Below are 27,937 nucleotides of genomic sequence, written 5' to 3' on the forward strand. Positions count from 1 at the left end.
GGGCCGCGTCCCGGGAGCTGGCGGCATCTCCTGTCAGACGCCGGCCACCCAGAGCTCCTGTCACCACCTCTGCGGGATGATCCCATCCCGAGGGCACTGTCCGCTGGGGCTCGGCCGGGCTCCGGGAGACCGGGGTCGGGGTGAGCGGAGAGGAGTCTTCCACGCAAAGCTGTCAGGGCTCGGAGCCCTGGGGTAGCCCAAAGGCCAGGAGGGGCAACCTTGGGGCAGAGGCCGCGACATCCCTCGCGACCCCACGGAGGCAACCGGGAGAGCATTCGGGAGACTCGAGCTTCCCCCGCTCTGCGCGTCACGCCTGGTCGGACCGGGTCGCTTCGCCCCGCGTTAGGCCCACCACCAGGACCGGACCGGACGGGATGCCGGCGGGGGTCCGGCGCAGAGAGGAAGGGCGGGCCGGCGGGCGCCCCACTGCCGGAAGGGGCGAGCCCCGCAAGCAGCGCTCCCGCCCCAGCCGGGCTCACCTTCAGGTCGTTCTCCGGTAGGTACTTGCACAGCCGCGCTATCTCCACATACTTGTCCAAGTCTAGGGGCGCCATTTTAGAAATACCAAGCCCCGACGGCTTCGGCGGCAGCGGCGGCGGCTCTAGTAGCGGCGGCGGCAGCGGCGGAGGCCGAAGCCGGAACTCTTCCTACGTCACGTCCGGCCCGTGAGAGGCGTCTGCGCAGCGGCGTAAAACTTGACCCGATTCTCCCCGCTGCCTTCGCACGCCCCACGTTCTCTCCGGCTGAACCCAGGCTGCGGGTCCCTAGAGGCACCCCTGGTCCAGGCTGTGAAACCTGCTGGGACCTGTAGTTTTCTGCCGCGGGGGGTACTGGGATTTGTAGTTTTCAGTAGTGGCCAGTTACCCCACTTTTTCTCCCCTTCCCTTCCTTTAGACTTTGACTTCTGTGGGCCCAGCGAGGCTTTTCCGATGCAAAAAAACAAAGTAGATGACCCTAGCCATTTCTTGGTTTCTCACTTCGACCCTTTTAAGCATTCTCTCACCAGAACATCTTCAGTTAAAAATTGAGTAAGCCTGGCCGTAGTTAACCTGTTCACACCTTTTCAAGTCCTTGTGAAAACCTTGCTTAAGCTTGTGGCAGAGACATCAGGCTACCAATCTTGCAGCCCCGGAAGGAAGGGACTCAATGATTAAGGATTTCTTATACTAAATGCTATATAAATGCTGTTTTTCCGTTTAATCCTCATAACAATTGATAGGAAAGCAAGGTTCAGAGAGGTTAAGTAACTTGCCCCCTAACTCACAGGAACTAGGCAGGGGAGCAGAGACCAGAACATGGGTCTACCTGGTTTAAATATGCTTCAGTGTGAGTCTCATGAGGGCAGGGAGTGTTTTGTTCTACCCCCAGTGCAAAAAACAAAAAAACAGGACCTGTCACTTAATATAACTTCAACAGTCGTTCATTTAACGGCTATTTATTGAACACCAACTATATGCCAGGTACAGTTGTAGGCACTTAGGATATTTAGCAAGCAAAATAGACAAAGATCCCTCTCCTCAATCTGTAACTACATTCTAGAAGAAGAGGCAGAACATAAAATAATAACTGTTTAGCATATTAGGAAGTGGTAAGTGCTAGAGAGAAGGAAAAAAGCAGCGGTGTAAGGGAGATGGCGTGATGCATTTCTAAGAACCAATAAAGAGGTAGGGGAGTTAGCCATACAGATGCTTGAGGGCAATCAGAGGGAAGAGGCTGACACAGAGGCCCTAAAATGGAAGCATATCTAAATGGAATCTTGGAAATGGCAAGATTAGTGTGACTGGAGCAAGAGGAGAAGGGATGAGAGAAAAGAACGTCTTTACTTTTAATCTAATGGGGAGTTACTGCAGGGTTTTGAGCAGAGGAGTAACTTGTGTAACTCATTTTAAAAAGGATCACTCCGGCTGCTGTATGAGACTCTATTAGGCAATGGTTGCAGATGAGAGACCAGTCAGGAGACTTATATAATCCAATAGTAGCAAGTGCTTAAGAATATTTGTTGTTCAAGTGACCCTGGCCTGGATCCTCTTGCTCTAAAGTGCATTTTGGGGAGTGCCTGGCTGGCTCAGTGAGTGGAGCATGCAACTCTTGATCTCTGGGTTGTGAATTCGAGCCCCACATTGGGTGTGGAGATTACTTTAAAATAAAATCTTTTAAGTCTCATAAATAATAAATAAATAAAATCTTTAAAATCTCAATCTCATGACCCTGAGATCACAACCACAGCAGAAATCAAGAGTCAGACTCCCAACAGACTGAGCCACCCAGGCACCCCAAAATTAATTTTTTTTATTTTGTTTGAAGATTTTATTTTTAAGTGATCTCTACACCCAACATGGGGCTTGAACCCACAACCCCAAGATCAAGGATCAAATGCTCTATAGACTGAGCCAGCCAGGCACCCCTAAAATTAATTTTGAAAAGTTTGCTGCAGAATTAATGATGCCCACAAACATACACTTCTTCATTTATTCAACAAATAGTTATATAGCACTTACAATGTGAATGAGACAGATATGATCCTTGCCCTCATGGAGCTTACAATCTGACAGAAACTAACAAAATACATATAAATGAGAAAATCCTAACTGCAAAGTGTGATTAGTGCCTAAAAGGGAAAGAAGGAGTACTGTAAGAAAAATGGAGTGGAAGAGGCCTACTTTAGGTTGGCAATGTAGTAGAGGTAAAGTGCAAACTCTAGCACCAGATGGCCAGAGTTCAAGTTCAGGCTCTATTACCCACAGTGTGACTTCGGCAAAGTTATTTGTCCTTTCTGTGCTCCAGTTTTCTCTGCTTCAATGTGGAGATAACAACTGTCATCATATTGTATGCAGATGATAAGAATAACACTTACCTTAGAGGCTTGTACTGAGGTTTAATAGAGTTAGTATATAGAAAGGGCTTAAACGATATGTGCAAAGTGAGTACAATGTGAATGTTAGCTCTTAGTATTATGTGGACAGGAAAGGCCTTTCTGAAGAGGTAACATTCAAGATTTTAGGGAAAAAAAGTATAAGGATGACATGTTCAAAATTTCTTGGAGAAAAAGTTCCAAATGAGGAAAAGATGCTATTGTTTTTGACTTTTTAAAATTATTATTACAGTGCTCTTTAGAAAGCTGGCAATTCACTTTTTAGCTTTGAACCTCAGTAACTGGGAATTAATCCTACTCAAGATACCTTCTCAGAACTGGGAAGGAAGGCAAGTAAGGAGATGGACATGACTGTTCTTTACAAATTATAATATGCTTGAAAGGGAGAGGTCATCAGCATCATTGCTTCCCTTGCTGATAAGTCAGTGAATGAACAGGTAGGATGGTATCCCCTTCCAGCGAAAACAGGTGGCAGTCCTCACATTACCAAACCATCTTGTGAACTCCCCTCTGTGGCCCCATCTCATTCAGTGAAACTCACTCTTGATATACACAGCAGAAAGAAATAAGGGAAGCATCCTTCAGAGTGTTGGGTGACCTCTTAGAAGAGGTGATAGACACATTGGTCATTTATTTTGGAAACTGTATAGAACTTGCTAACTGGAATGTATTCTTAGTCTTCCTTGGGCAAAGGAGGAAATCTAGGCTCCTGGTTCTGCCATTTATGTAGGCTAATCATTTTTAAGTTCTCTGGGCCTCCATTTCCATTTTTAAAATAGATCTCAAAAGTTCCTTCCAGCAATTTCTGAAATGTGATTTCTAGTATAAAGCATAGATCTTACAAAGAAAACTGGTCGCTATTTTGCCCACAAACCTCTTCCAGTTTTTCCTATGTACAACTCCAGTTTGGCATCTTGAAATGGAGCTAGCCAAAAGACACAGGGTCCATCAGAGCATTCTGCAGCTCTGAGCAGAAATCTCCCATCTAGATGTGCATGGACATAGGGCAGAGCCAACCTAGCCTTCATTTTCTTTCCTGAAGGAGAGCAGAATTACTGAATACTCCTTTTTTTTTTTTTAAGATTTTATTTATTTGAGAGAGACAGAGATAGCAAGAGAGAGCACAAGCAGGGATAAGAGGGAGAAGCAGGCTCCCCACTTAGCAGGGAGCCTGACACAGGGCTCGATCCCTGGACCCTGGGATCATACCTGAGCTGAAGGCAGACGTTTAACCAACTGAGCCACCCACTCACTCGCCCCCAGAATTACTGAATACTCCTAAAATCCTCTGTGGCAGACAGCAATGGAGATTTTTCCATTAAAATGGGAACTTATAGGGGCGCCTGGGTGGCTCAGTCGTTAGGCGTCTGCCTTCGGCTCAGGTCATGATCCCAGGGTCCTGGGATCGAGCCCCGCATCGGGCTCCCTGCTCCGCGGGAAGCCTGCTTCTCCCTTTCCCGCTCCCCCTGCTTGTGTTCCCTCTTTCTGTGTGTCTCTGTCAGATAGGTAAAATCTTTAAAAAAAAAAAAAAAGGGAACTCAAAAAGACTCCAGGTGTTTGAAAAGCAGTTTTTTTTTTTTTTTAAGATTTTATTTATTTATTTGACAGAGAGAGACACAGCGAGAGAGGGAACACAAGCAGGGGGAGTGGGAGAGGGAGAAGCAGGCTTCCCGCAGAGCAGGGAGCCCGATGCGGGGCCCGATGCGGGGCTCGATGCGGGGCTCGATCCCAGGACCCTGGGATCATGACCTGAGCCCAAGGCAGACGCTTAACAAGTGAGTCACCCAGGCGCCCCAAGACTCCAGGTGTTTGAAAGAGGATATCTGAGCAGTGAGGAGAGCTGCAGACCTCAAATTCCACTTTGTCGATAAATTCCTGTTATAATTTCAAGAACTGGTATTCAAGGTATTACTATCCCCATTCTAGAGATGAGGAAACTGGGGCTCAGAGAAGTTAATGGACTTGCCAAATGTCAGGGTTACATGGTTAGTGCTGGAGCCTGGATTTGAACCCAAGCATGTCTGTCTGGTTCCCACTAGGGTACCATGGCTCTATTACTTGAGGAGCTCCTCTGGTCTCTTTCCTTAGCTTTTTCTTCTATTTCCTAAGACACAACAACTGGCCTCAGTCTTCCTAAATAATTGTGGGGTTCCTGGAACATAGACATGGGTGAGCCACCTCTCCATTTTCCGGAAAGCTTCAGGGAACCTATGGTTATGGAGACCAGAGGTAAGGCAAATGAGCAGTCTAACTCAGGACTGGTGTCTAAACTTCATTTATAGCTAGGAATAGCATTACACTCTACAGAAGACCAACTCTGTGCCAGCCACTGAGCACTTTATATTCATTAGCTCATGTCTTCCCCCACTATAACCTTGTGACAGAAATCTTTTTTTTTTTTATTCTTATGTTAATCCCCATACATTACATCATTAGTTTTAGATGAAGTGTTCCATGATTCATTGTTTGTGCACAACACCCAGTGCTCCATGCAGAATGTGCCCTCCTCAATACCCACCACCAGGCTAACCCATCCTCCCACCCCCCTCCCCTCCAGAACCCTCAGTTTGTTTTTCAGAGTCTATCGTCTCTCATGGTTCGTCTACCCCTCCGATTTCCTCCGCTTCATTCTTCCCCTCCCGCTACCTTCTTCTTCTTCTTTTTTTTTTTTTCTTAACATATATTGCATTATTTGTTTCAGAGGTACAGATCTGAGATTCAACAGTCTTGCACAATTCACAGCGCTTACCAGAGAACACACCCTCCCCAGTGTCCATCACCCAGTCACCCCATCCCTCCCACCCCACCCCCCACTCCAGAACCCTCAGTTTGTTTCCTGCATTTAAGAATTCCTCATATCAGTGAGATCATATGATACATGTCTTTCTCTGTTTGACTTATTTCACTCAACATAATACCCTCCAGTTCCATCCACGTCATTGCAAACGGCAAGATCTCATTCCTTTTGATGGCTGCATAATATTCCATTGTATATATATACCACAGCTTCTTTATCCATTCATCTGTCGATGGACATCTTGGCTCTTTCCACAGTTTGGCTATTGTGGACATTGCTGCTATAAACATCAGGGTGCATGTAGCCCTTTGGATCCCTACTTTTGTATCTTTGGGGTAAATACCCAGTAGTGCAATTGGTGGATCATAGGGTAGCTCTATTTTCAACTTTTTGAGGAACCTCCATACTGTTTTCCAGAGTGGCTGCACCAGCTTGCATTCCCACCAACAGTGGAGGAGGGTTCCCCTTTCTCCGCATCCCCGCCAACATCTGTTGTTTCCTGACTTGTTAATTTTAGCCATTCTGACTGGTGTGAGGTGGTATCTCATTGAGGTTTTGATTTGGATTTCCCTTATGCTGAGTGATATTGAGCACTTTTTCATGTGTCTGTTGGCCATTTGGATGTCTTCTTTGGAAAAATGTCTGTTCATGTCTTCTGCCCATTTCTTGATTGGATTCTTTGTTCTTTGGGTGTTGAGTTTGATGAGTTCTTTATAGATTTTGGATACTAGCCCTTTATCTGATATGTCATTTGCAAATATCTTCTCCCATTCTGTCGGTTGTCTTTTGGTTTTGTTGACTGTTTCCTTTGCTTTGCAAAAGCTTTTTATCTTGATGAAGTCCCAATAGTTCATTTTTGCCCTTGCTTCCCTTGCCTTCGGCGATGTTTCTAGGAAGAAGTTGCTTCCGCTGAGGTCAAAGAGGTTGCTGCCTGTGTTCTCCTTTAGGATTTTGATGGACTCCTGTCTCACATTGAGGTCTTTCAACCATTTGGAGTCTATTTTTGTGTGTGGTGTAAGGAAATGGTCCAGTTTCATTCTTCTGCATGTGGCTATCCAATTTTCCCAACACCATTTGTTGAAGAGACTGTCTTTTTTCCATTGGACATTCTTTCCTGCTTTGTCGAAGATTAGTTGACCATAGAGTTGAGGGTCCATTTCTGGGCTCTCTATTCTGTTCCATTGATCTATGTGTCTGTTTTTGTGCCAGTACCATGCTGTCTTGATGATGACAGCTTTGTAATAGAGCTTGAAGTCCGGAATTGTGATGCCACCGGCTTTGCTTTTCTTTTTCAATATTCCTCTGGCTATGAGGGGTCTTTTCTGGTTCCATACAAATTTTAGGATGATTTGTTCCATTTCTTTGAAAAAAGTGGATTGTATTTTGATGGGGATTGCATTGAATGTGTAGATTGCTCTAGGTAGCATTGACATCTTCACAATATTTGTTCTTCCAATCCATGAGCATGGAACGTTTTTCCATTTCTTTGTGTCTTCCTCAATTTCTTTCATGAGTATTTTATAGTTTTCTGAGTACAGATCCTTTGTCTCTTTGGTTAGATTTATTCCTAGGTATCTTATGGTTTTGGGTGCAATTGTAAATGGGATCCACTCCTTAATTTCTCTTTCTTCTGTCTTGTTGTTGGTGTATAGGAATGCCACTGACTTCTGTGCATTGATTTTATATCCTGCCACTTTACTGAATTCCTGTATGAGTTCTAGCAGTTTTGGGGTGGAGTCTTTTGGCTTGTGACAGAAATCTTATCAGCTCCATATTCCAGATGGGTGACACTGAAGCCCAGAGAAAGGTAACTTCCCCAAGAATACTCTCATTGATGAACTTTTTATTCCTTGCACTTTTTGCAAATGTACCTAGTTATTTGTTTTTCTGTTTAATCTCTCTCTCTCTAAGTTAGACTGTAAACTCCAGGAGGCCAGGGGCCACATTTGGTTCTGCAGAGTGCCTGCCATAGTCACAAACGCTAATTATGGAATGAGTCAGCTGTTTAAGGCGCCAAAGGTTGAAGTGGCCTAAGGACCGCGCAGGGAGATTTCACACCTAGGAAAGCATCTTTAACTCTCCCTTTCAAAAAACCATTTCCAACAGCCGCTGGAACTGAAAATACCTTAGTCCTGCTGCCGAAGGAATTTGGGTCGTCCAAGTGGACGCCCAACCCCCGGCATTTCGCTTGTAAATCGTTTCCAAGTAGCCCTGGCTTATTCACTCCGCTGGGGAGGACTGGCTCCAGGGACCGCCGGCCTGTTCGGTTCCCGAGACACGCACAGCCTGGCCGACTCTCCGGGCTGACGACGGGGGGAGCTCTCCCGGTCCCGTTCCAAGGGCGCGCCCTGGAGGCCGGGTCCTGGGAATCGAGAGCCGGAGAGCGGTTGGCCGCCGCCCTCTTCCGGGTCTGGGGGGCGGGGCGACGGCCCAAGCCCCGCCCACGTTAGGGGCGGAGCCACAGCCCGGGACCGTCCTAAGCTGCCGCAGGTAATGCGGTCCGGGTCTGGGGTTCTCCGGGCGGTGGGTCTCACGCTATCTTGGGCGGGGGCGGTCGCATCCTTTAGGGTAGTGGCCCCTGACCGGGTGGAGAGCCCTGGGGAGGGCGTGATCGGACTCCGGCCCGGCCACATTGACGGAAAGGAACCAGTCTGTCCTCTCACGACCCTGACTCCTATCCTCTATCGCTGCCACGCGGGGATGGGACTGGGGGATGGGACTGGCAGGGGTGGCTGTAGGAAGTCCCCGCCCATGCGAAGTTTACCCCACTGGGTTTTGGGGACCGCGGCCAGGGGCTTAGGCCAAAGGTTGGATTTATCCATTTATCGCCCAGAAATCTCATCCATTTTCTTTCTTCATTCACTCATCCCTCAGTTCTACTTTAAGCTGAGCCCATTGGTAGGTTCTCTAAATGAATCTGAGAGGCCCACCTCTGTTGGAATTTAGTCTAGAATCTAATCTAGAGACCTTTAAATAGATAATTACATTCAGGGTGATCCCTGCAATGATGGTGGCTTGATAGATAACCTTCAGAGGGAGAAGGAAGTAACTTGAGGATGTAAATGGAAAGCAACAAATCAGGGAAGGTTATACTGAGAAGCCGGGGGGACATTTGAACTGGGCTTTGGAGGTTCACTGGGAGTTTCCTAGTTGACAAGAAAGGAAGGGACATTTCAGGTAGGGGAAGTAGCACAAGATGCAAGATATGAAAGGGCCTGCCATGTTAGAAACAACAAATATAGCAAGAATAGCTCACTATAGCAAGAAACTGTGGAGCTGAGTTTCTGAGAAGAAGGTTGAGTCCAGAAGGATTTCAATGCCATGCTGAGGCCAGGATTTATCCCAGAGTTCAGTATTTCCCAGCCTTTTAAAATATTTTGTTTGGAGTGCCTGGGTGGCACAGTCTGTTAAGGCTTCAACTTTTGGTTTCCAGCTGGGGTGGTGATCTCTGGAGTGGTAGGATCCAGCCCACTCATCAGACTCCAGGCTGAGTCAGCTTGGGACTCTTTCTCCCTCCCCTCTGCCCCCCCCCAACAAATAAATCTTTAAAAAATAAATAAAATATTTTATCTTTTGGGGTGCCTGGCTGGCTCAGCTGGAAGAACATGTAACTCTTGATCTCCGGATCATGAGTTTGAGCCCCATGTTTGGTGTAGAGTTTACTAAAAGAAATAAAGCTGGAGCGCCTGGGTGGCTCAGTCGTTAGGCGTCTGCCTTCGGCTCAGGTCATGATCCCAGGGTCCTGGGATTGAGCCCCATGTCCTGCTCCCTGCTCAGCAGGGAGTCTGCTTCTCCCTCTCCCCCTGCCCCTGCTTGTGTTCCCGCTCTCGCTGTCTGTCAAATAAATAAATAAAATCTTTTTTAAAAATAATAAACCTTAAAAAAATAAATAAAACAAAACATTTTATCTTTTGATGAGCATGAACATTTTATGACCCCTGGAAAAAAAAATTTTAAGATTTTATTTATTTATTTGATAGAGTGAGAGAGAGAGAGAGCACACAAGCAGGGGGAGCGGCAGGCAGAGGGAGAAGGAGAAGCAGACACCCTGCTGAGCAGAGAGCCCAATATGGGGCTCGATCCCAGGACCCTGGGATCATGACCCGAGCTGAAGGCAGACGCTTAACTGACTGAGCCACCCAGGCACCAACCCCCCCGAAAATTTTTTTAATTGAAAATCACAGACACACAGAAAACTTTAGCCAAAAACTTCTATAATTGTGTTAATAAAGTTGTGTTATATTTGCCTCCCAAATATAAGTTTATATCAAAGGGTTGGTAATGCTTATTCAAATTAATCGGGCCCTAGAAAGTGGCACATCAAAAGGAAAGTTTTTAAGGAAGGAAGTGACCTGATTTGTTCTGTTTTAGGTGGAAGATAATCATTAATGTCTAAAAAGTACCTTTCTTTCTTATGCATAGGACACCATGAAGCTGCTACCAGTGTTGGAGCCTGGAGGCAAGCCCAAGAAAGCAACATGGTCTGTAAGGAAGGAGTCAGACAGAGAAAAGCATGAGTTTTGTTTCATTTTACATAGTTTACTAACATACTTGATCATCTGTGAAAAAGGGTAGGAATGAAACTGTCTGTAGTTGCTGGTAATTAGACTCAAACTGTCTGAAAGGGTCTTCAGAGGAAAGATAGTGGGGCAATAATTATCACAGAAAGATGTTGATTTTATTAAAATCCATTTGCTAGGAAGAGTAAGGCACTGACCATCTGGCATCCTCAGCTCCAACACTGTGTCTTCCCTCAAGCTGTGACTCACTTGTAAGATTTTCAGGGAAGTGGATTTGGATTAAACTGGCCTTACTGTTTCTTGGCCGCTGGCTCAACCAACCCTTTATTCAGCTAACACTGGCCTGGCGGGCAGCTGCTATGTAGGTGCTGAAGGTACAAAGGTGAATAGTCTCGGCGTCACTTGGGCTGCACTGAGCAGGTGATGGTGAGGAATTGTGGTCAGTACTGAAACAGGGCTCACAGAAGGCTTCAGGGAGAAGGCAGTGCTTCTGTAGGACCTTGGAGGAGAGTCTTTCAGTTTGGCTTCCCGGTGTCCCCTCTTATTCTCCAGCCAACATAAATCTGATCCTGGCATTCCCTGGTTTAAAACCCTTTTGTGCCTCTCTGATGTTGTTGGTTTTTTTTTTTTTTTTAAGATTTTATTTATTAATTTGAGAGAGAGAGAGAGTGTGAGCACATGAGGAGGGGGGAAGGGGCAGAGGGAGAGGGAGAAGCAGGCTCCTCGCGGAGCAGGGAGCCCAACGCAGGGCTCAACCCCAGGACCCTGAGATCATCACCCAAGCCCAAGGCAGATGTTTAACCACCTGAGCCACCCAGACACCCCTTGTGCTTCTTCGATCTTAAGATAAAAAGCAGAGTCCTTAAAATGGCCCATTGGACCTTGCATGATCTGTCCCTGCCTGTCTTTCCAACCTCAAGTACCCTAACTCATCCTTTGTTCTCTTTCTCTTCTTTAACATGCCTTGCACTGCAAACGCTGGTACTGTATGTGCTGGTCTCTACCTGGGGTCACTCTTTCCCTCCATCTTTCATCCCTCTCTTTGCCCCGCTAACTTCCACTCATACTTCAGAGCTCAGTTCAAATGATGTTTCTTCAGGAAGCCTTCTCTGACCGCCTCCTTCTCCCACCTCTCCTTATATAGGGTGAGGTCCCCTTATGATATGTTGTCATGCAATATTTCCCTTGTCCTCCTTTACAGCACAATTAAAATAAAATGGATATTTGTGAAATCATCCGTTTAATGTTTCTCTTCCCAACTAATCTGTAAGGGCTCTGAAGGCAGGAACTTTCTGTCTTATTCACCATGTATCTGGGTGGCTGTGTGCTCTTGGATAAGTTATTTAACCTTTCTAAGTCTTGGGCCCTCAGTTGTAAAAAGCAGGTGATGTTAACAGTACTGTCCTCAAAGGGGTTTTGTGCAGATTAAGGGAAACCGGGATCGTAACAAAGTTAGCAGCAGGCATGGTATGTTGTTAGTAATCATTCAGGTGATTATAGGATGTGTGAATCTGGTCATCAGAAGAGAGATCTGGAAAAGAAATAGAGACTTGGAAATCACTGATGAATATATAGGTGGGTGGTAACTGAAACAAACCGTCAGTGCAGATGAACTTGATAGGGTAAGCGAACGTAGAGGAGGGAAGAGAAGCCAGGGGTACTGAGGCTCAGGAAACAGCTAGTGGGAGTGGAGTCAGAGCCAGGAAACAGAAAAGAGCAGCCAGAAAGATGGGTGGAGAACCAAAAGTAAGGGATGTGGGGAACCAGATAAGGAGAAAGGTATGAGAAGGAAGGAAGAGTCAGGACTACCAAATGCCAGAGAGGTCTAACGAGACAGGGTCTGAAACAGCTACAGAATTTTCTTTTCCAACCAGGAAGTTTGAAGTATGTTTTTAGAGTCAGTGTTCAGAATAACTTTAGAGAGTGGGATGGATGGATCCTATATTTGGTTTTTTCAGAGTCCTAGCTCTGGCTTCCATCAACTCAAGCATTATGAATAATCTGGGAAAGCTCTTAAAATCAATACATCCTGGAGAATATTACTTGACAGTGCCTCGCGGGCTAGTGGCTAAAGAGCGTTAGGACAGTAGATTCCTATGTGAGTGCACCTGAAGCTCTAGCCACCATTTACTGAGCTCTTCCTGCTCTGTTACAAGACCTTTTCTTACCCTTCACGGGTAAGAACTACTGCCATCCTCATTTTACAAACGAGGAAACTAAGGAAGGTTTAGAAAGGTTAAATGACTTCTGAAGGGTCACACATCTCGAAAGCATCTGACCTGGGGCTTGCGCCTGGTCTGCCTGAATTCACAAACCATACTCATGACTCCCATCTCATGCCAGGACACACCACTGAACTTTTCTGGCTGTCAGTTTCCCTGCCCACCCAATGGAGACAGTTACTAGTCCAGTGCATCCCCATTAGGTTAATGTGAGACAAAAGTAGTGACAAAACTGAAAAGTCAAAGGTTATGTGCAAATGGAAGTTAGTGTTATTAATCGGGAAAACACCGCTTTGCTGGATACAACTTAGTGTGTATGTGTGTGTATGAGAGCCCTCATTCTGGGGAGTATTTCATGAGGAGTGGAAAGAACACACCACTGCCCGGGTCTCCTGAATGCATCCTCCCTCTGGCAGGTACACCTTGACCCCCCCTGGAGACAGCCCCTGTGCTCGGGTTGGCCACAGCTGTTCATATTTACCCCCAGTCGGTGACGCCAAGAGAGGGAAGGTCTTCATTGTTGGGGGAGCAGATCCAAACAGGAGCTTCTCAGATGTGCACACCATGGATCTGGGTAAGACTAGCAGATGCGGGGCAGGTGCCTTGTAGCCAGAGAGCAGAGCTGGTGCTACTGGACATGACGAGAGCATTCGTAAGAACACCAGTCCAGGCCAGAGAGCAGGGTTCTCCTCTAAGAAAATGAACATCACTGAGAAGTCCCTAAGGTCTCAGCAGACCTCTAGAACACATCCACCCAACCAATACCTTCTTTTTGGGGGCCACAGAGTCTGTTTAGAGCCCTGGACATCCAACCATTCCTTCATCAAATATTCCTCTGGGAGACAGAGGAAGAGACCTCCTCTTCTATCCACATATCCAATTAATCACCAAGTCCTAAGTCTCTCCATCTTCAACCTTGTCTGTCCATATTGCCTACTACTACAGTCCAAGCATTATTGCTTCTCTATTAGACATTCCAACAGGCTCTTCTCTGGTCTCACTGCTTCCAAGTTTACCCCTGGATGATGCATTTTCTATACCTAGCCAGAGAGTATTGTCTAAAATACAAATCTGACCATGTCACTCCCATGTTTCAAGCCTTTCCCCACTCATTTCTTGGCTCTCCCAAACTCACATTTGCTACACTGAGTATCCTTCAGTTCCTTGGACATGTCTGAATTTCTGGTCTCCAAGCCTTTGTACATACTGCTCTGTCTGCTTGGAAGGCTCTTCCCTTTTCTTATCACCTGGCTACTATTCATCTTTCCAATCTCAGATTAATGATCACTTCCATTAGGAAGCTTCGCCTGATACTTCTGGACTAGTTTAGGCACTATCACGGGAAAGGAGAAACCATTCTGTGTTCCTTCTCTACTCGTACCTCTCGACACTAGTCTCAGTACTTCATTTCTGGCCCCCAAATGTCTGGGGATCTTTCCCCACACCAAGCAATTCTGCAGCACCTGCTGAGTGTCCTCCAACTCAATTCAGTTCTGACAAGATCCCCCAGGATTTAGCATCAGATCCCACAGGTGAAGGGCTCGGTCCTATACGACTCTCCCATCCCTTCCCTACTCCAGACACTACTCGAAAGTTCAGTTCGTTACCTGTGCTTCTTACCTACCAAGTATAAATCAGAGATTCCCATGATCCCCTCCTCGGGTTCCATTAATTTGCTGGAGTGGCTCACAGAACTTGGGAGTTTACTCCCAAGTTTACTTACTAGATCACTGGTTTATTATAAAAGGATATAACTCAGGAACAGCCAGGTGGAAGAGATGCATAGGGCAAGGTATGGGGGAAGGGCACAGAGCTTCCATATCCTCTACAGGTACACCATCCTACCAGCACCTCCATGTGTTTACCAACGTGGATGCTTTCCAAACTCCTTCTTCTGGGTTTTTTTGGAGGCTTCTTTACATAGGAATGATTGATTAAATTACTGGCCATTGGTGATTGATTCAACCTCTAGCCCCTCTACCCTTCCCAGACATGGGGGTGGGAGGCTGGGGCTGAAAGTCCCAACCTTCTGATCATATGGTTGGTTCCCCTGGCAACCAGCCTCCATCCTTAGGGCTTTCCAGAAGTCCCCCCATAAACATAAACCCAGGTATGGTTGACAGGAGCTTGTTACATAAGACACCTTTTCAATCTTATAATTTGGGAAATTCCAAGGGTTTTAAGAGCTCTGTGCCTGGAACTGACAAAGATAACATATATATTTCTTAATATAAATCACAATGTCATAACCTGCCCTCTATATTTCCATAGTATTCTTCACTTTCCCATTCCCCCTTCACAACCCTTATCACATGTGATTGTATCTTGTCTGTCTTCCCCACAAGAGTATAAGCTCCTTGGAAACAAGGAACATAGTTATATTATTCACCATTCATTGTATCCCCAGCCACTACCATAGTGCCTGGCACAGAGTATGTGCTTTTTAAAAAATTAATTTTTTTTTTTAAGAGAGAGAGAGAGTGAGTGAGGGCACAAACAGAAGGGGGGTGCAGAGAGAGAGGGCAAGAGAGATTCTTTAAGCAGGCTCTGTGCTCTGAGTGCAGAGCCCCACTCGGGGCCCAATTTCCTGTCCTTGAGATCATGACCTGAGCCAAAATCAAGAGTCAGATGCTTAACCCACTGAGCCACCTACGTGCCCCCAGAGTAGGTGCTTTTTAAGTATTTGGGTGGATAGATTGATGGATGAATGAATGAATGAAGAAGGAATGAATAGTGACCACTCTGTGCTATACACAATGGGCTGAAGAAAACCAGTGGCCCACATATACGTTTTGTTAGGTCCATGTCACGTTGCTGTTACCGTTTTAATCTAAGTTGTTCACCAACTGAATGTGCAAGGGTCTACATATAAAAATGGAAATGGTTTGGCTTCTCCTGATAATTTTGGGAGATCTGACATCTTAGGCCTCCATGTCTACATGGCAACAGTAGAGATGCCGCTTCTCAGTGGGGTTCTCATCCCCCAATTTGCCACGTTCCCTCCTACATAGGCATTTGAATTTCTACACCCGGCAGTAGGAAATCAAAGGCAAGTGAAATCTCTTCCAGCCCTCAAGAAACTCACTGTCTAGTTCACGTACATCTTTGGTGGGACCTAGTACTAGCTTTGTGACCCTGGCTAACCTGTCTAAACCATCTGGGCTTCAGTGTCCTGTAAAATGGGGATAATAGCTTACTCCCCTTGGTGTTTGTGAACCTGTTTGAGCCAGAAATTGTTTAGTTGCAGGTAATAGAAACTCTCTTAAACTGGAAAAAAAAAGGGGGAAGAATCCAAACATAGGAAACACAGCCTAGCCTCAGGAAAGAGCAGAAATACGAATTGGAAAGCCATCAGAAACCATCTACCTTCTCCCTCACTCTCTCTGGGGAGATCTGCTTCTTTATGTAGATGTTTCTTTTCTCTTCTCCATCCTTTGGCTTTAGCTGCTTCTCCACATATGATAGAAGAAATCCAGAAATCTGTTTGAATTCCAACTTCTCTGGAAGGAGGATCTGATTGACCCATTTTGGGTCAAGTGACTACCTTTGACCCAATCAAAGCCAAGGTGTTGTAGTACAAATAGGTCTTCTGCGATCTCTACCCCCGGGGTTGGGAGAACGGGGACAGTTTCCCTAGAGGAGGGTTTCTGGACTAGGCAGACAGCCCCTGAAGTTCTACTATAGAACTTTTTAGAATTTGATCATATTCCCTGTTAGTGACCTGATGGTTGTTCACTTATGCCTTTGACCCTTTTCTCCTCACTACTGTCCCCCAAGGCTGTCAACTGATAGAAGCAATTGGCAGCTCCAATGCAGGGACTGAGTGAAATGTCTTCTAGGAACACACCGGTGGGATTTGGCTGCCGCGGAGGGCCTTTTGCCCCGTTACGAGCATGCCAGCTTCATTCCCTCTTGTGCACCTCGTACCATCTGGGTGTTTGGAGGTGCTGACCAGTCAGGAAATCGAAATTGCCTACAAGTTCTGAATCCTGGTAAGTAGCCAAAAGTTATTTTTATTTACCTAAATAAAGAAATAAATCCTATTCCATTTCCTGGAACAAAACTCATTTGGATTGTCCTGAATAATTCATTTAACTTTGCTGACCTCATAGAAAATAAGAATTTTTATTTTTTATTTTTTTTAAGGATTTTATTTATTTGGGAGAGAAAGCGAGAGAGCACGAGAGGGGGAGAGGGCTAGAGAGAGAGAGGGAGAAGCAGACCCCCCACAATGAGCAGGGAGCCCGATGTGGGGCTCAATCCCAGGACTCTGAGATCATGACCCGAGCCGAAGGCGGACGCTTAACTGACTAAGCCACCCAGGTGCCTGAAAATAGGAATTTTAACTTCTGGAAGAATATGAAAATAACAGAATTACATCCCCACCCCGCCCCCACCCCCTGCACCTCATAACATGTCCAATTATCAACTTTTTTTTTTTTTTAAGATTTTTATTTATTTATTTGACAGAGACAGAGACAGCGAGAGCAGGAACACAAGCAGGGGGAGTGGGAGAGGGAGAAGCAGGCTTCCTGCTGAGCCGGGAGCCCGATGTGGGACTCGATCCCAGGACCCTGGGATCATGACCTGAGCCGAAGACAGTTGCCCAACCACTGAGCCACCCAGGCGCCCCCAATTATCAACTTCTTAAAACCCAAAGCTGGAAGAAACTTCAAAGAACAGCTATGCCAAGTGAGTGACCCAAGTCCAGGGGAAGTGAGTTTCCTAAAGTCACCAGGGGGGACGCCTGGGTGGCTCAGTTGGTTAAGCGACTGCCTTCGGCTCAGGTCATGATCCTGGAGTCCCTGGATCAAGTCCCGCATCGGGCTCCCTGCTCGGCAGGGAGTCTGCTTCTCCTTCTGACCCTCCCCCCTCTCATGTGCTCTCTCTCATTCTCTCTCTCTCAAATAAATAAATAAAATCTTTAAAATAAATAAATAAATAAATAAATAAATAAGTAAGTAAGTAAGTAAGTAAGTAAGTAAGTCACCAGGGAGTCAGTGACTAAACCAGCCTAGAACCTGTTACCTAGATCAGGGGGTCTCAAGTGGGGGCAATTGTGTCCCCCAGGGGACGTTTGGACACACTTTTGGTGATCAAGCTCGGGGCTTGGGGGGCTGCCACTGGCATCTAGTGGGCAGAGGCCAGAGGTGCTGCCATCCATCCTGTAAGACACAGGACAGCCCCCCGTAATAGCGGATTATCTAGGCTCAAATGCCGGTAGTGCCGAAGTTAAGAAACTCTGACCTAGATCCTCCTTTTACGTTTCTTTTAGCCAAACAGTGCAAAGTTCCTGCCTAGTGTAACTGGCAGTTTTATCACAGACGAAGCAGTTTAGGAACAGCTCTCCTGAGAGGATGTTCCTGAACCACCATGGGAGGTGGATTTGTCTTTTTGCTAAAAATTGTAGTTAACATTTTTTTTGTTGTTTTCTCTTTATAAACATAATTCATTGTAAAATATTTGAAAAGCGTGAAGGGGACAAAAGACATCCACGATCCTGTGACATTCAGGCTATTGATAACCTCTCTGTATACTTCCTTTCTTTTATTTCTCTGCATTTCTGTAAGTCTGAGTTCATACTATTTCACTCCTACGCTATTGTACCTTTTTCCTTTGAATTTCATAATTACTGTAGAAATGGTTTCCTATTAACTTTGCTTTAACATCGCTTTTAATGGCTGCATGATAGTCCATTTTGTGATAATACCATAATTTAGTTTGTTTTCAGATTTTTGCCATTATAAATAACAAAAGTGTGAACGTCTTTGTTCAGAAGTCTTTGACAATTATTTGCTTAGAATTCATGCCCAGAACTAAAAAACTTTTGCTACATGCTGCCCAATTGCTCTCCGGAATTTTCCAACTGCTCTCTTCAGCTATGATCAGTAGTGAATTTTCACTCCTGACTGGCACTGAATTTATCTTTTTTTAAAATATTTTATTTATTAATTTTAATGGGACTTGAACTCACAACGGGGGGCTTGAACATGGGGCTCAAACTCACATGGGCTTGACCTCACAACCCTGAGATCCAAGAGTCGCATGGTCTACCTGACTGAGCCAGCCAGACACCACTTAATTTATCATTTTTTTTTAAAGATTTTATTTATTTATTTGAGAGAGAGAGAATGAGAGACAGAGAGCATGAGAGGGAGGAGGGTCAGAGGGAGAAGCAGACTCCCTGCCGAGCAGGGAGCCCGACACGGGACTCGATCCAGGGACTCCAGGACCATGACCCGAGCCGAAGGCAGTCGCTTAACCAACTGAGCCACCCAGGCGCCCCTAATTTATCATTTTTATTTTTATTTATTTATTTTTTTAAAAAATTTTATTTATTTATTCATGAGAGACAGAGAGAGAGAGAGAGAGGCAGAGGGAGAAGCAGGCTCCCAAGGAGCAGGGAGCCTGATGTGGGACTTGATCCCAGGACCCCGGGATCATGACCTGAGCCGAAGGCAGACGCTTAACCATCTGAGCCACCCAGGCGCCCCTAATTTATCATTTTTAAACACTGCTGATTTGATAGGCCAACAAATTTGTATCTATTTATTTAAATATACATTTTGTTAACGATTAGCACCCTTGACATTTTTCACATGACAGTCAGCTCTTGCCCAGTGCTCTCTCAATCAGATGCTTGTTTGCAAACAGTTGGTCTTTCATCACACTGGGATAGTCATAGTTCTTACCTTGTTAAGTTTGGCAAGGATTTAAATTTACTCAATGCCTGGCACACAGTTAATGCTCGATAATTGTGGTTGTGATTCAAATAGCTATGGTTTGGCAGATGGAAATCAGTTCTGGATCCCTGGCCTGTTGATTTTCAATGATGGCATCCATTTGAATAAAATACAGAGAATTTGGGAAGCCTCTGTCAGAGGAGTTGATTTTCTACCAGATCCCTTTCCTCTCCTAGAAAGTATAATTTGACACCATGCCCAAGAAATATGAAAAATGTGAATCGTTAGCTATTTTGTTACTAAGGCCAGTCTGTCAAATGGCTTAGGACTCCTTTGTGACTATTTGTGCTAGTGTTTTGACTTGGGAGCGACACAATCTCAGGATCTTCTGATCCCTGAGGTTGTGCACCTTCTAACTCCCCTTAAGATCCAAAAGCTCCCCAAGATCCATAGCTCTAGAGAGAATTACATTTTGCTTTGGATATAGGCTGAGACTTGTTTCGTCTCGAGGTTCATGTTTGAGTCCCATACATATTACAGATGCTTCCTGTGGCACTCTGTATATGCTGAATGAAGACCTTTACAAAAGGCACAGAATTTCCCAGGCAAGAAATAATTCCTGGTGTGCTATGGTGCCGCGAGTGTGGGGGTCTTGACAGATCTGAGTTCAAACCTCTGCTCTGCTACTCACAAGCGCTGTGACCTGGGGGGAAGGATTTAAATTTTCTGAGCTTCAGTTCCCTCATCTGCAAAATGAGGATGCTCTCCAGCCACCTCCTAGAGGTAAGTGGGGATGATAGACAGAATGCTAAGGACAGTGATTCTGCACAAGGAAGGTGCTTGATTGATGCATCTGTTTCTATAAAACTCATGCTGTATTCTAAAAAGAGAGAAGCTTCTTTGCACCTCCCCCAGGTGGCTAAATTTTATTCTCAAGTCAGAAGAGTGGAAAATACGTAGATCTTGGTGTTATCCAAATGGAATCTGAATCCCAACTCAGCCATTTAGTAGCCATGTCACTTTATTTTATTTAAGATTTTATTTTTTAAGTAAATCTCTACATCCAGCATGGGGCTCAAATTCACAACCCCAAGATCAAGAGTTGCACACTCCACTGACTGAGGCAGCCAGGCGCCCTTAACCATATCACTTTAAACAAATGACTTCATCTGTCTCTGCTTCAGTTCCCTTATCTGTAAAATGGAGAAACTAATATCTACTTAGCACATACTATTTAGAAGGAGCTATTATTATTACTGCTGACACTGTGATTGCTTTGTCTGTTTTCTTTTAATGGCCATGTGTTCTGGGAAATTGGGCACATTTAGTTCTAGCCTCTAGTGGGGAGAATTTTAGCAGGTGTTGGGCTCCTCTGAATGGGCCCAGGGCAGGGAAGTGAACAAAGGAGAAGAGCGTTTAGAGAGGATGTTTGAAGGAAGATCTCCAAAAACAAATCAACCTCATTCTTAATTGTGTGTGTGACTTTTCAATCTTGGGGATATGACTCAATCTGGGAAAATTCTCAGTATCCCCTGCTACCCCGTCTTGACTTCGCTGGCACAAGAACCCTACTTACCTGGACCTCTGCTGTCCCCGTTGGGGTTGGGGGTGTGGAAGGTAACCCTGCCTAGCCTCAGAGTCAAGATCAGAGGTCCATCAGCCTGGATATTTTAGGTGCCTGCCTTCTCTCTCTGGACCAGAAACGAGGACTTGGACCATGCCAGAGGTGACCAGCCCTCCACCATCTCCAAGAACATTTCACACATCCTCTGCAGCCATTGGAAACCAGTTGTATGTCTTTGGGGGTGGAGAGAGAGGTGCCCAGCCTGTGCAGGACGTGAAGCTGCATGTGTTTGACGCAAGTATGGACTGGCGGGTCCCTTGGGGCTCCACTTAACCAGGTCAGAGCCACCCCAGCCTCCAGCTTACCTGATGTAGGAGGCAGGGGATAGAAAATGACACTTTGTCTGAGTGTCTCACTTCTAGATGTCTTTGACGTGTCCCTTAGCTAATATGTTCCTCCCACAGCAACATGTGCATTTAAAAAGGTATAAATGATCAATTTAAAATATTTAAACAGCGTAATTTATAAAGCAAAAAAGGTGAAAGTTTCCCCTTTAGCCTTTCCTTCCCCCTCCCCAAACAGAGGGAAAAACTCTTAGCAGTTCCTGATGTCTCCTTCCAGACTTGCCTATGCATTTCTAAGTCATACTTATATGTGTAAATGGACATTTATGAATTTTCTGTGAACTTTGAAATGATACAGAAACCTTAAAACACATACATGGGATCAGATTATAAATACCGTTCTACAGCTTACTTAGGCAGGGGTGAGGCTAAATCTCAGGAGCTGAAAGCATGTATTTCGAAGCCACCTAGCCTGGATGCAGGACCAGATCTGACACATACTTTCTGGATTACTTTTGATTAGTTAATCTCTCTAGGTCTTAGTTTGCTGATCTGTAAAATAGAGATAGTAATAGTGCCTACTAAAAAGAGCTGGAAAGATTAAATGAGATAATATGATATAGTGCCTAGCACAGTGCCTGGCATATAGGGAGCACCTCAGGAATATGAACTGTTAATGGTCCCTCCATTTAATAACACATCATGGATGTCTTCTAAGTCAGTACCAATTTCCTTGCAGAGCATATCCTGTGGGTATTCCTTATTCATTCATTCATTCATTTTCCTACTGATTGGCTTTTTGCTGACGGTGTTGCAGTGAACATATACATTAATTTTTTATGTATTACAAACATTTATATGGAGGAGATGGAGTGGAATTACTGGGTGAAAATGGTGCAAACATTTAGAATTATGAGACCTCTTGCCAGGATTTTGTGTAAGGAGCATTTATTTGCATTTCTTCCTCTTACTAGTGGGCATTTATGAATAACAATTTACAAATAACATGTGACAAAAATAGTTTTCATGTGTGTTTTTCACGAGAGATGCAGCCCTTTTTTTGAGAAGATGTAATAAGCAAAATTTCAAACTTGCAAAGTAAAATTGGAAGAATGAAGACACATCACAGTATGACTTTTCTCTTTCCTGAAAGAATGGGCTTTGCAAATCTTTTAAGGCAGTTTTTAAAATGTTAAATAATGTTGGTTTTGAATACATGAAACTCTAAGGAATGAGGAAGAAAATGTATATATATATATATGTATACTCTATGTACATATATATATAATACTATCACTCCCAAAGTATTAAGATCTCAGTGTGTTTCCATCCAATCTTTTTATTTTTTATTTTTTAATTTTTTTTAAAGATTTTATTTATTTATTTGAGAGAGAGAATGAGAGAGAGCACATGAGAGGGGGGAGGGTCAGAGGGAGAAGCAGACTCCCCGCAGAGCAGGGAGCCCGATGCGGGACTTGATCCAGGGACTCCAGGATCATGACCTGAGCTAAAGGCAGTCGCTTAACCAACTGAGCCACCCAGGCGCCCTTATTTTTTTTTTAATAGCAGAGATGGGGCACCTGGCTGGCTCAGTTGGTAGAGCATGGCACTCATTGGGGGTAGAGTTTACTTAATAAAATAAATAAAATCTTTAAAAATAGCAGAGATAATTCTACATGTAATATTGTATCCTATATTTTTCACTTAAGCACTTCCCCTCTGATCATGAAGTCTTCAATATTTTTATTTATTTGTTTGTATTAAGTAGGCTCCACGCCCAATGTAGGGCTTGAACTGACCCTGAGATTAAGAGTCCCATGCACTGTTGACTGAGCCCGCCAGGTGCCTCAATTATCAACATTTTTAGTAAATACATAGTATTCTATCTTGACTGTAGCAATAACAACCAGTCACCTGTTGGTGCACTGAAGCTATTTTCAGTTCTTCTCTATTACAAACAATGCTGTAATGAATGTGTTTGTGCATAAACCTTTTTCAGATTATTTCAAACTGTATTCCTTCGAACAGTGGGGCTCCATGCACAATCTTCAGGCACAAACAGTAATTCTAACACAAACTCTCATGCACTGAGTGCTTCCTCTGAGCCTGTGCTTTATGTACATCATCCCATTTAATCCATACTTTAACCCTGAGAGCTAGGTAGTATCTTTATCCCCATTTTACAACTGTAAAAACTAGAGCTTAAGGAATTCACTGGTGCAAGGCCACCAAGTTATTCAGTGAAATGAGCCAGTTTTAACTCCATGCCTTGTGTTCTGACTCTCACCCTATACTGCCACTTTAGCAGGCCCTGCTAACTTCCAAAGTAGTCCTTTTTTTCCCCCATGCTTCCAGCAAATCAATTAAAGATATCGTCTTGAAAAAGGAAGACTGAAGGCCTGTAAGGGAAGAAGCAGACTCATTCTTTTGAACCCCGGGGCAGTTCCAGGTCAAAGCAAGGAATAGTCTCCTAATGCCCTGTAGAGAGGGCAGGCCTGTTAGGTAGTGAATTCTCCAGCCCCGGAAGTGTTCAGGCCGAGGCTGTACAGGCTGTAGGAGAAGGGAGGCCTGGATTGGGTTGGCACGTTGGAGTGAATGACCCCAAGGTCACTTTCTGCTTTGAGCATCTCTGCTTGCTGGGAAATGAAGCTTGGGTCTGTTTCTCATGTTCTTCCTAGCTTTTTCATCTGATGTCAATGAATTTACTTTTCTAGACACTCTGACCTGGTCACAGCCAGAGACACTTGGAAAACCTCCATCCCCCCGGCATGGTCATGTGATGGTGGCAGCAGGGACAAAGCTCTTCATCCATGGAGGCTTGGCAGGGGACCAATTCTATGATGATCTCCATTGCATTGATATAAGTAAGTAGGGTAGAGGGCATGGGGGCTTGTCTGCTTAAAATTAAATAAAATATGCTTTGATAGAATATAGCTTTCCTCATAAGTGTGGGTACCTTGGCCAGTCAGCAGAATCTTGGCTAGATTTCTGCCAAATGTGGCCTGAATAATAATAATAATACCAATGAAAGCAATCCCTTTCTGAGTACTTGCTATGTACACAGCCATTAATTATCTCTTATGCTTCCAACAACCCTACTCTTTCATTAAAATTCATTATGCTTTGTGTTCCCTGACTGGATTCCCTGGCTGGCATCAACGACTAACCCTATGCCCATGAGGGGCATGGACAACTTCGAGTGTGTCCGGAGGTTGGTGACCAGAATTGCCATGGTAAATGGTTGAAAACACCGGGAAGAAGGGTGCCTCAGTGGCTCAGTCAGTTAAGCATCTGCCTTCGGCTCAAGTCATGATCTCAGGGTCCTGGGATTGAGTCCCACATGGGGCTCTCTGCTCAGCGGGGAGTCTGCTTCTCCTTCTGTGCTCTCCCTCTCTCTCTCAAATAAATAAATCTTAAACACACACACACACACACACACACACCAGGAAGAGGAAAGTTAGGGAGAATATGAGAATTGTCTCTAAGGGTCTAAAGGGCTGATGTGTCATAAAGATCCTCCACTTATTCTGAGTCATTCTTTCAGACTGTGAGCTTCCTTAGGTCAGGGGCTATGTCTCTTTTGTTTCCCAGTATATTTCCAGCACTTAACACAGTGTCTGGTAGATTGAGGATGATGAGTGTGTATCTTGAATGGACAAACAAATGAACATCTTTTGCGTTACTTTAGACTACAAGAATTGGAACAGTGGGCAGAAGGCGCGAGAACTGCTATGTAGTGTATTGGGCTACCTTGCCCAACAATGGATTCTCTGGTTTGGTGACATCTGAGGCTAGGTGACACTGGCTGGGATTCTTGTTTTGGCTAGGTTGGGTGATCTCCCTTCCAACTCTGAGATGCTGGGCCCCTGCCTTGAATTGACAGATGGAAAATATCTTCACAGAAGTGTTCCTTGCAGTAGTCAACTGGGATTTTATTTTTAAATTATTTGTTTATTTTTTAAAAGACTTTATTTTTTCAACAGTGAGAGAGTGAGAGCACGAACGGGGGGATGGGGGAGGGGCAGAGGGAGAGGGAGAAGCAGGCTCCCTGCTAAGCAGGGACCCAGACACAGGGCTTGATCCCAGGACGCTGGGATCATGACCTGAGCCAAAGGCAGATACTAACCGACTGGGCCACCTGGGCGCCCCTCAACTGGGGTTTTATTTTTTTATTTTTTTTTTAAGATTTTATTTATTTATTTGAGAGAGAGAATGAGAGACAGAGAGCACGAGAGGGAAGAGGGTCAGAGGGAGAAGCAGACCCCCCGCCGAGCAGGGAGCCCGATGTGGGACTCGATCCCGGGACTCCGGGATCATGACCTGAGCCGAAGGCAGTCGCTTAACCAACTGAGCCACCCAGGCGCCCAAGGCATATATTTTTTTAAGATTTTATTTATTTGACAGAGGGAGACACAGCAAGAGAGGGAACACAAGCAGGGGGAGTGGGAGAGGGAGAAGCAGGCTTCCCTCGGAGCAGGGAACCCGATGCGGGACTCGATCCCAGGACCCCGGGATCATGACCTGAGCCGAAGGCAGACGCTTAACTACTGAGCCACCCAGGCACTCCTTAATGCGTATTTTAAAAAAGAAAGTCCTACTCCCTCAGCTGAGGAACTACTTTCTGGCGATTTCTCTTCCTTTCCTACCCTGGTAATTCTCTAAACCTAAAATCCAATAATATCATGCCTCATTTCAGTGCTTGTTTGAAAAGCTGCAAATATCCTTGCAGAAATAGCCTGGGAGCAGGTGCTTGAGGCAACACCTTACAGTGTGGAGAACACAGGTTCTAGCTTCAGACCTGAGTATCAGGCTAGCTGTGCCTCTTGCTGGCTGTTTGATCTTGGACAAGTGTCTCCCTCTTTGATTCTGTTTCTTCACCAGGAAAAAGAGAGTAGGCAGAAGTAATAGCAGTTTCAGAGGACTGTTGTGAGCAAGCAAAATCTTTAAAGTGCCTAGCCAGCACTCATCAAGTTGCTTTCTTTTTTTTTTTTTTAAGATTTTTTTTATTTATTTGAGACAGAGAGAATGAGAGAGAGAGAGCATATGAGAGGGGGGAGGGTCAGAGGGAGAAGCAGACTCCCCGCCGAGCAGGGAGCCCGATGCGGGACTCGATCCCGGGACTCCGGGATCGTGACCTGAGCCGAAGGCAGTCGCTTAACCGACTGAGCCACCCAGGCGCCCCCAACAAATGTAATTTTATCTTTTTTTTTTAAAGATTTTATTTATTTATTTGAGAGAGAGAGAATGAGAGACAGAGAGCATGAGAGGGAGGAGGGTCAGAGGGAGAAGCAGACTCCCCGCCGAGCAGGGAGCCCGACGCGGGACTCGATCCCGGGACTCCAGGATCATGACCTGAGCCGAAGGCAGTCGCCCAACTGACTGAGCCACCCAGGCGCCCATCAAGTTGCTTTCTAAGGAACTGCTAGTATTTAAAACGTGCACACACAGACGTGGAACTCAGCTCCTTCCGGGCTGCAAATTAGTAAACGGTGACAGTCACCAAGGAGAATATCCTGTTATTCACTGTGCTCCAGAGACCACTTGTATCAGAACCACCTGAGACGCTTGCTGAAACTATAGACCCCTGAGGTCCTCCTCCCTCCCTGGACACCCACACTGAACCTGAAGCTCCCCCAAGTAATTTCTGTGCCCCTTAAACCTTGCTCTATTACCTCCCAGAATGCTTGGCGGATGGCCTTCCGTGATTGGTTTGCGCACTGCGGGAGTCTGACAGGTAAGGTGGGGTCCATATTCTAGGTCACATTGTACCCGCTCTCTTTCTCTTGGCAGGTGACATGAAGTGGCAGAAGCTAAGTCCCACTGGGGCATCTCCCACAGGCTGTGCTGCCCACTCAGCTGTGGCTGTGGGGAAACACCTGTATGTCTTTGGAGGGATGAGTCCCACAGGAGCCCTGGATACAATGTACCAGTATCACATAGGTGAGCAGGTGTTCACCGTGGGTCTTTAAACAAATGCAACCATTCTTTGAAAAGCATTACAGTGCTTTGGCTTTTCCCTCCACATCTAAATCCAAAGGAATGAAAACCAAACTTCTAGGGAATGAATGACATCATGGAAGCAGTAACACTGCCATTAGTTTTTTGTTTTTAAGATTTATTTATTTTAGAGAAAGAGAGAGGGGCAGAGGGAGGGGGAGAATCCCAAGCCGACTCCACACTGAGTGCAGAGCCAGATGCAGGGCTCGATCTCACAACCCTGAAAATAGGACCTCAGCCAAAACCAAGAGTCGGATGCCTAACCAGCTGCACCACCCAGGCGCCCCAGATTTTTTTTTTTTTTTAATTTCCTATTTCTGTTAGGGCTGATACAGCAAATCACTGAGCATTTCTGGAAATGTCTTAACACAGAGTCTTTGTATATTTGTCTTTTCTCTAACATAGAAAAGCAGCATTGGACCTTGCTTAAATTTGATAATTTTCTACCCCCTGGACGATTGGATCATTCCATGTGTGTCATTCCATGGCCAGTGATGTGTGCTTCTGAGAAAGAAGATTCAAATTCTGTCACTCTAAACTGTGATACAGAGAAAGGGGAGTCCACCAAAAAAGGAGTGACCCAAGGTGGTGATTTACATGAGGAAAGTCAGACAGACACATTGCTCTGTTTTGTGTTTGGCGGGATGAATACAGAAGGGGAAATCTATAATGACTGTATTGTGACTGTAGTTGACTAATAAATTCTACATTTTTATTAAATGACAAACTTTCAGGAAAGTTAAATGAAACCTTAGCTGTTTTGTACCTCCAAAATATTTTTTGCACTATACATGTAGCCCTCTTGCTCTTACCTACTTTGGTAGGTGAAAAAATGGATAGCCCAAGTGCAAAAACCTCTATTAAAAGGGTTTTACCAGCAATACAGCCTAAGTAAGTGTGATTGCTTCAGAATATTGATCACAGAGGAGCATCTGGCT

General features: G+C 45.1%; 2 protein-coding genes across 8 annotated transcripts in view; one reads left to right on the top strand and one right to left on the bottom strand.

Moving 5' to 3' along the window:
- Positions 1-741, bottom strand: part of PPP6C (protein phosphatase 6 catalytic subunit) — a 39,130-nt gene extending 38,389 nt beyond the window's left edge. Inside the window, exon 1 of one of the 3 annotated variants that reach the window (XM_064578929.1) lies at positions 480-741. In XM_064578929.1, the coding sequence (XP_064434999.1) occupies positions 480-554 (75 nt within the window). In that variant the 5' untranslated portion in view covers positions 555-741. The remainder of the gene's footprint in view (positions 1-479) is intronic. The other 2 variants (XM_064578928.1, XM_045883143.3) reach the window with 2 other exon arrangements.
- On the top strand, positions 1-27,753 carry RABEPK (Rab9 effector protein with kelch motifs). Of its 5 annotated transcripts, none has more exons than XM_064578923.1 (8): positions 364-496; positions 10,092-10,240; positions 12,828-12,985; positions 16,251-16,403; positions 20,795-20,956; positions 23,717-23,866; positions 26,793-26,942; positions 27,405-27,753. In XM_064578923.1, the coding sequence occupies exons 2-8, from the start codon at positions 10,098-10,100 to the stop codon at positions 27,695-27,697; spliced, it is 1,209 nt and encodes a 402-aa protein (XP_064434993.1). In that variant the 5' UTR covers positions 364-496; positions 10,092-10,097; the 3' UTR covers positions 27,698-27,753. The 5 variants fall into 5 exon arrangements, with proteins under 5 accessions (XP_064434995.1, XP_064434993.1, XP_064434996.1 ...); XM_064578926.1 differs by having other exon boundaries at positions 10,092-10,150; XM_045883144.3 differs by lacking the exon at positions 364-496 and adding an exon at positions 8,073-8,159 and having other exon boundaries at positions 10,092-10,150.
- The last annotated feature ends 184 nt before the right edge of the window (positions 27,754-27,937 follow it).

The sequence above is a fragment of the Mirounga angustirostris genome, unplaced genomic scaffold, assembly GCF_029215605.1.
Source record: "Mirounga angustirostris isolate CCGP_5_RB_7025 unplaced genomic scaffold, mMirAng1.0.hap1 SCAF_15, whole genome shotgun sequence".
Taxonomy (NCBI): domain Eukaryota; kingdom Metazoa; phylum Chordata; class Mammalia; order Carnivora; family Phocidae; genus Mirounga; species Mirounga angustirostris.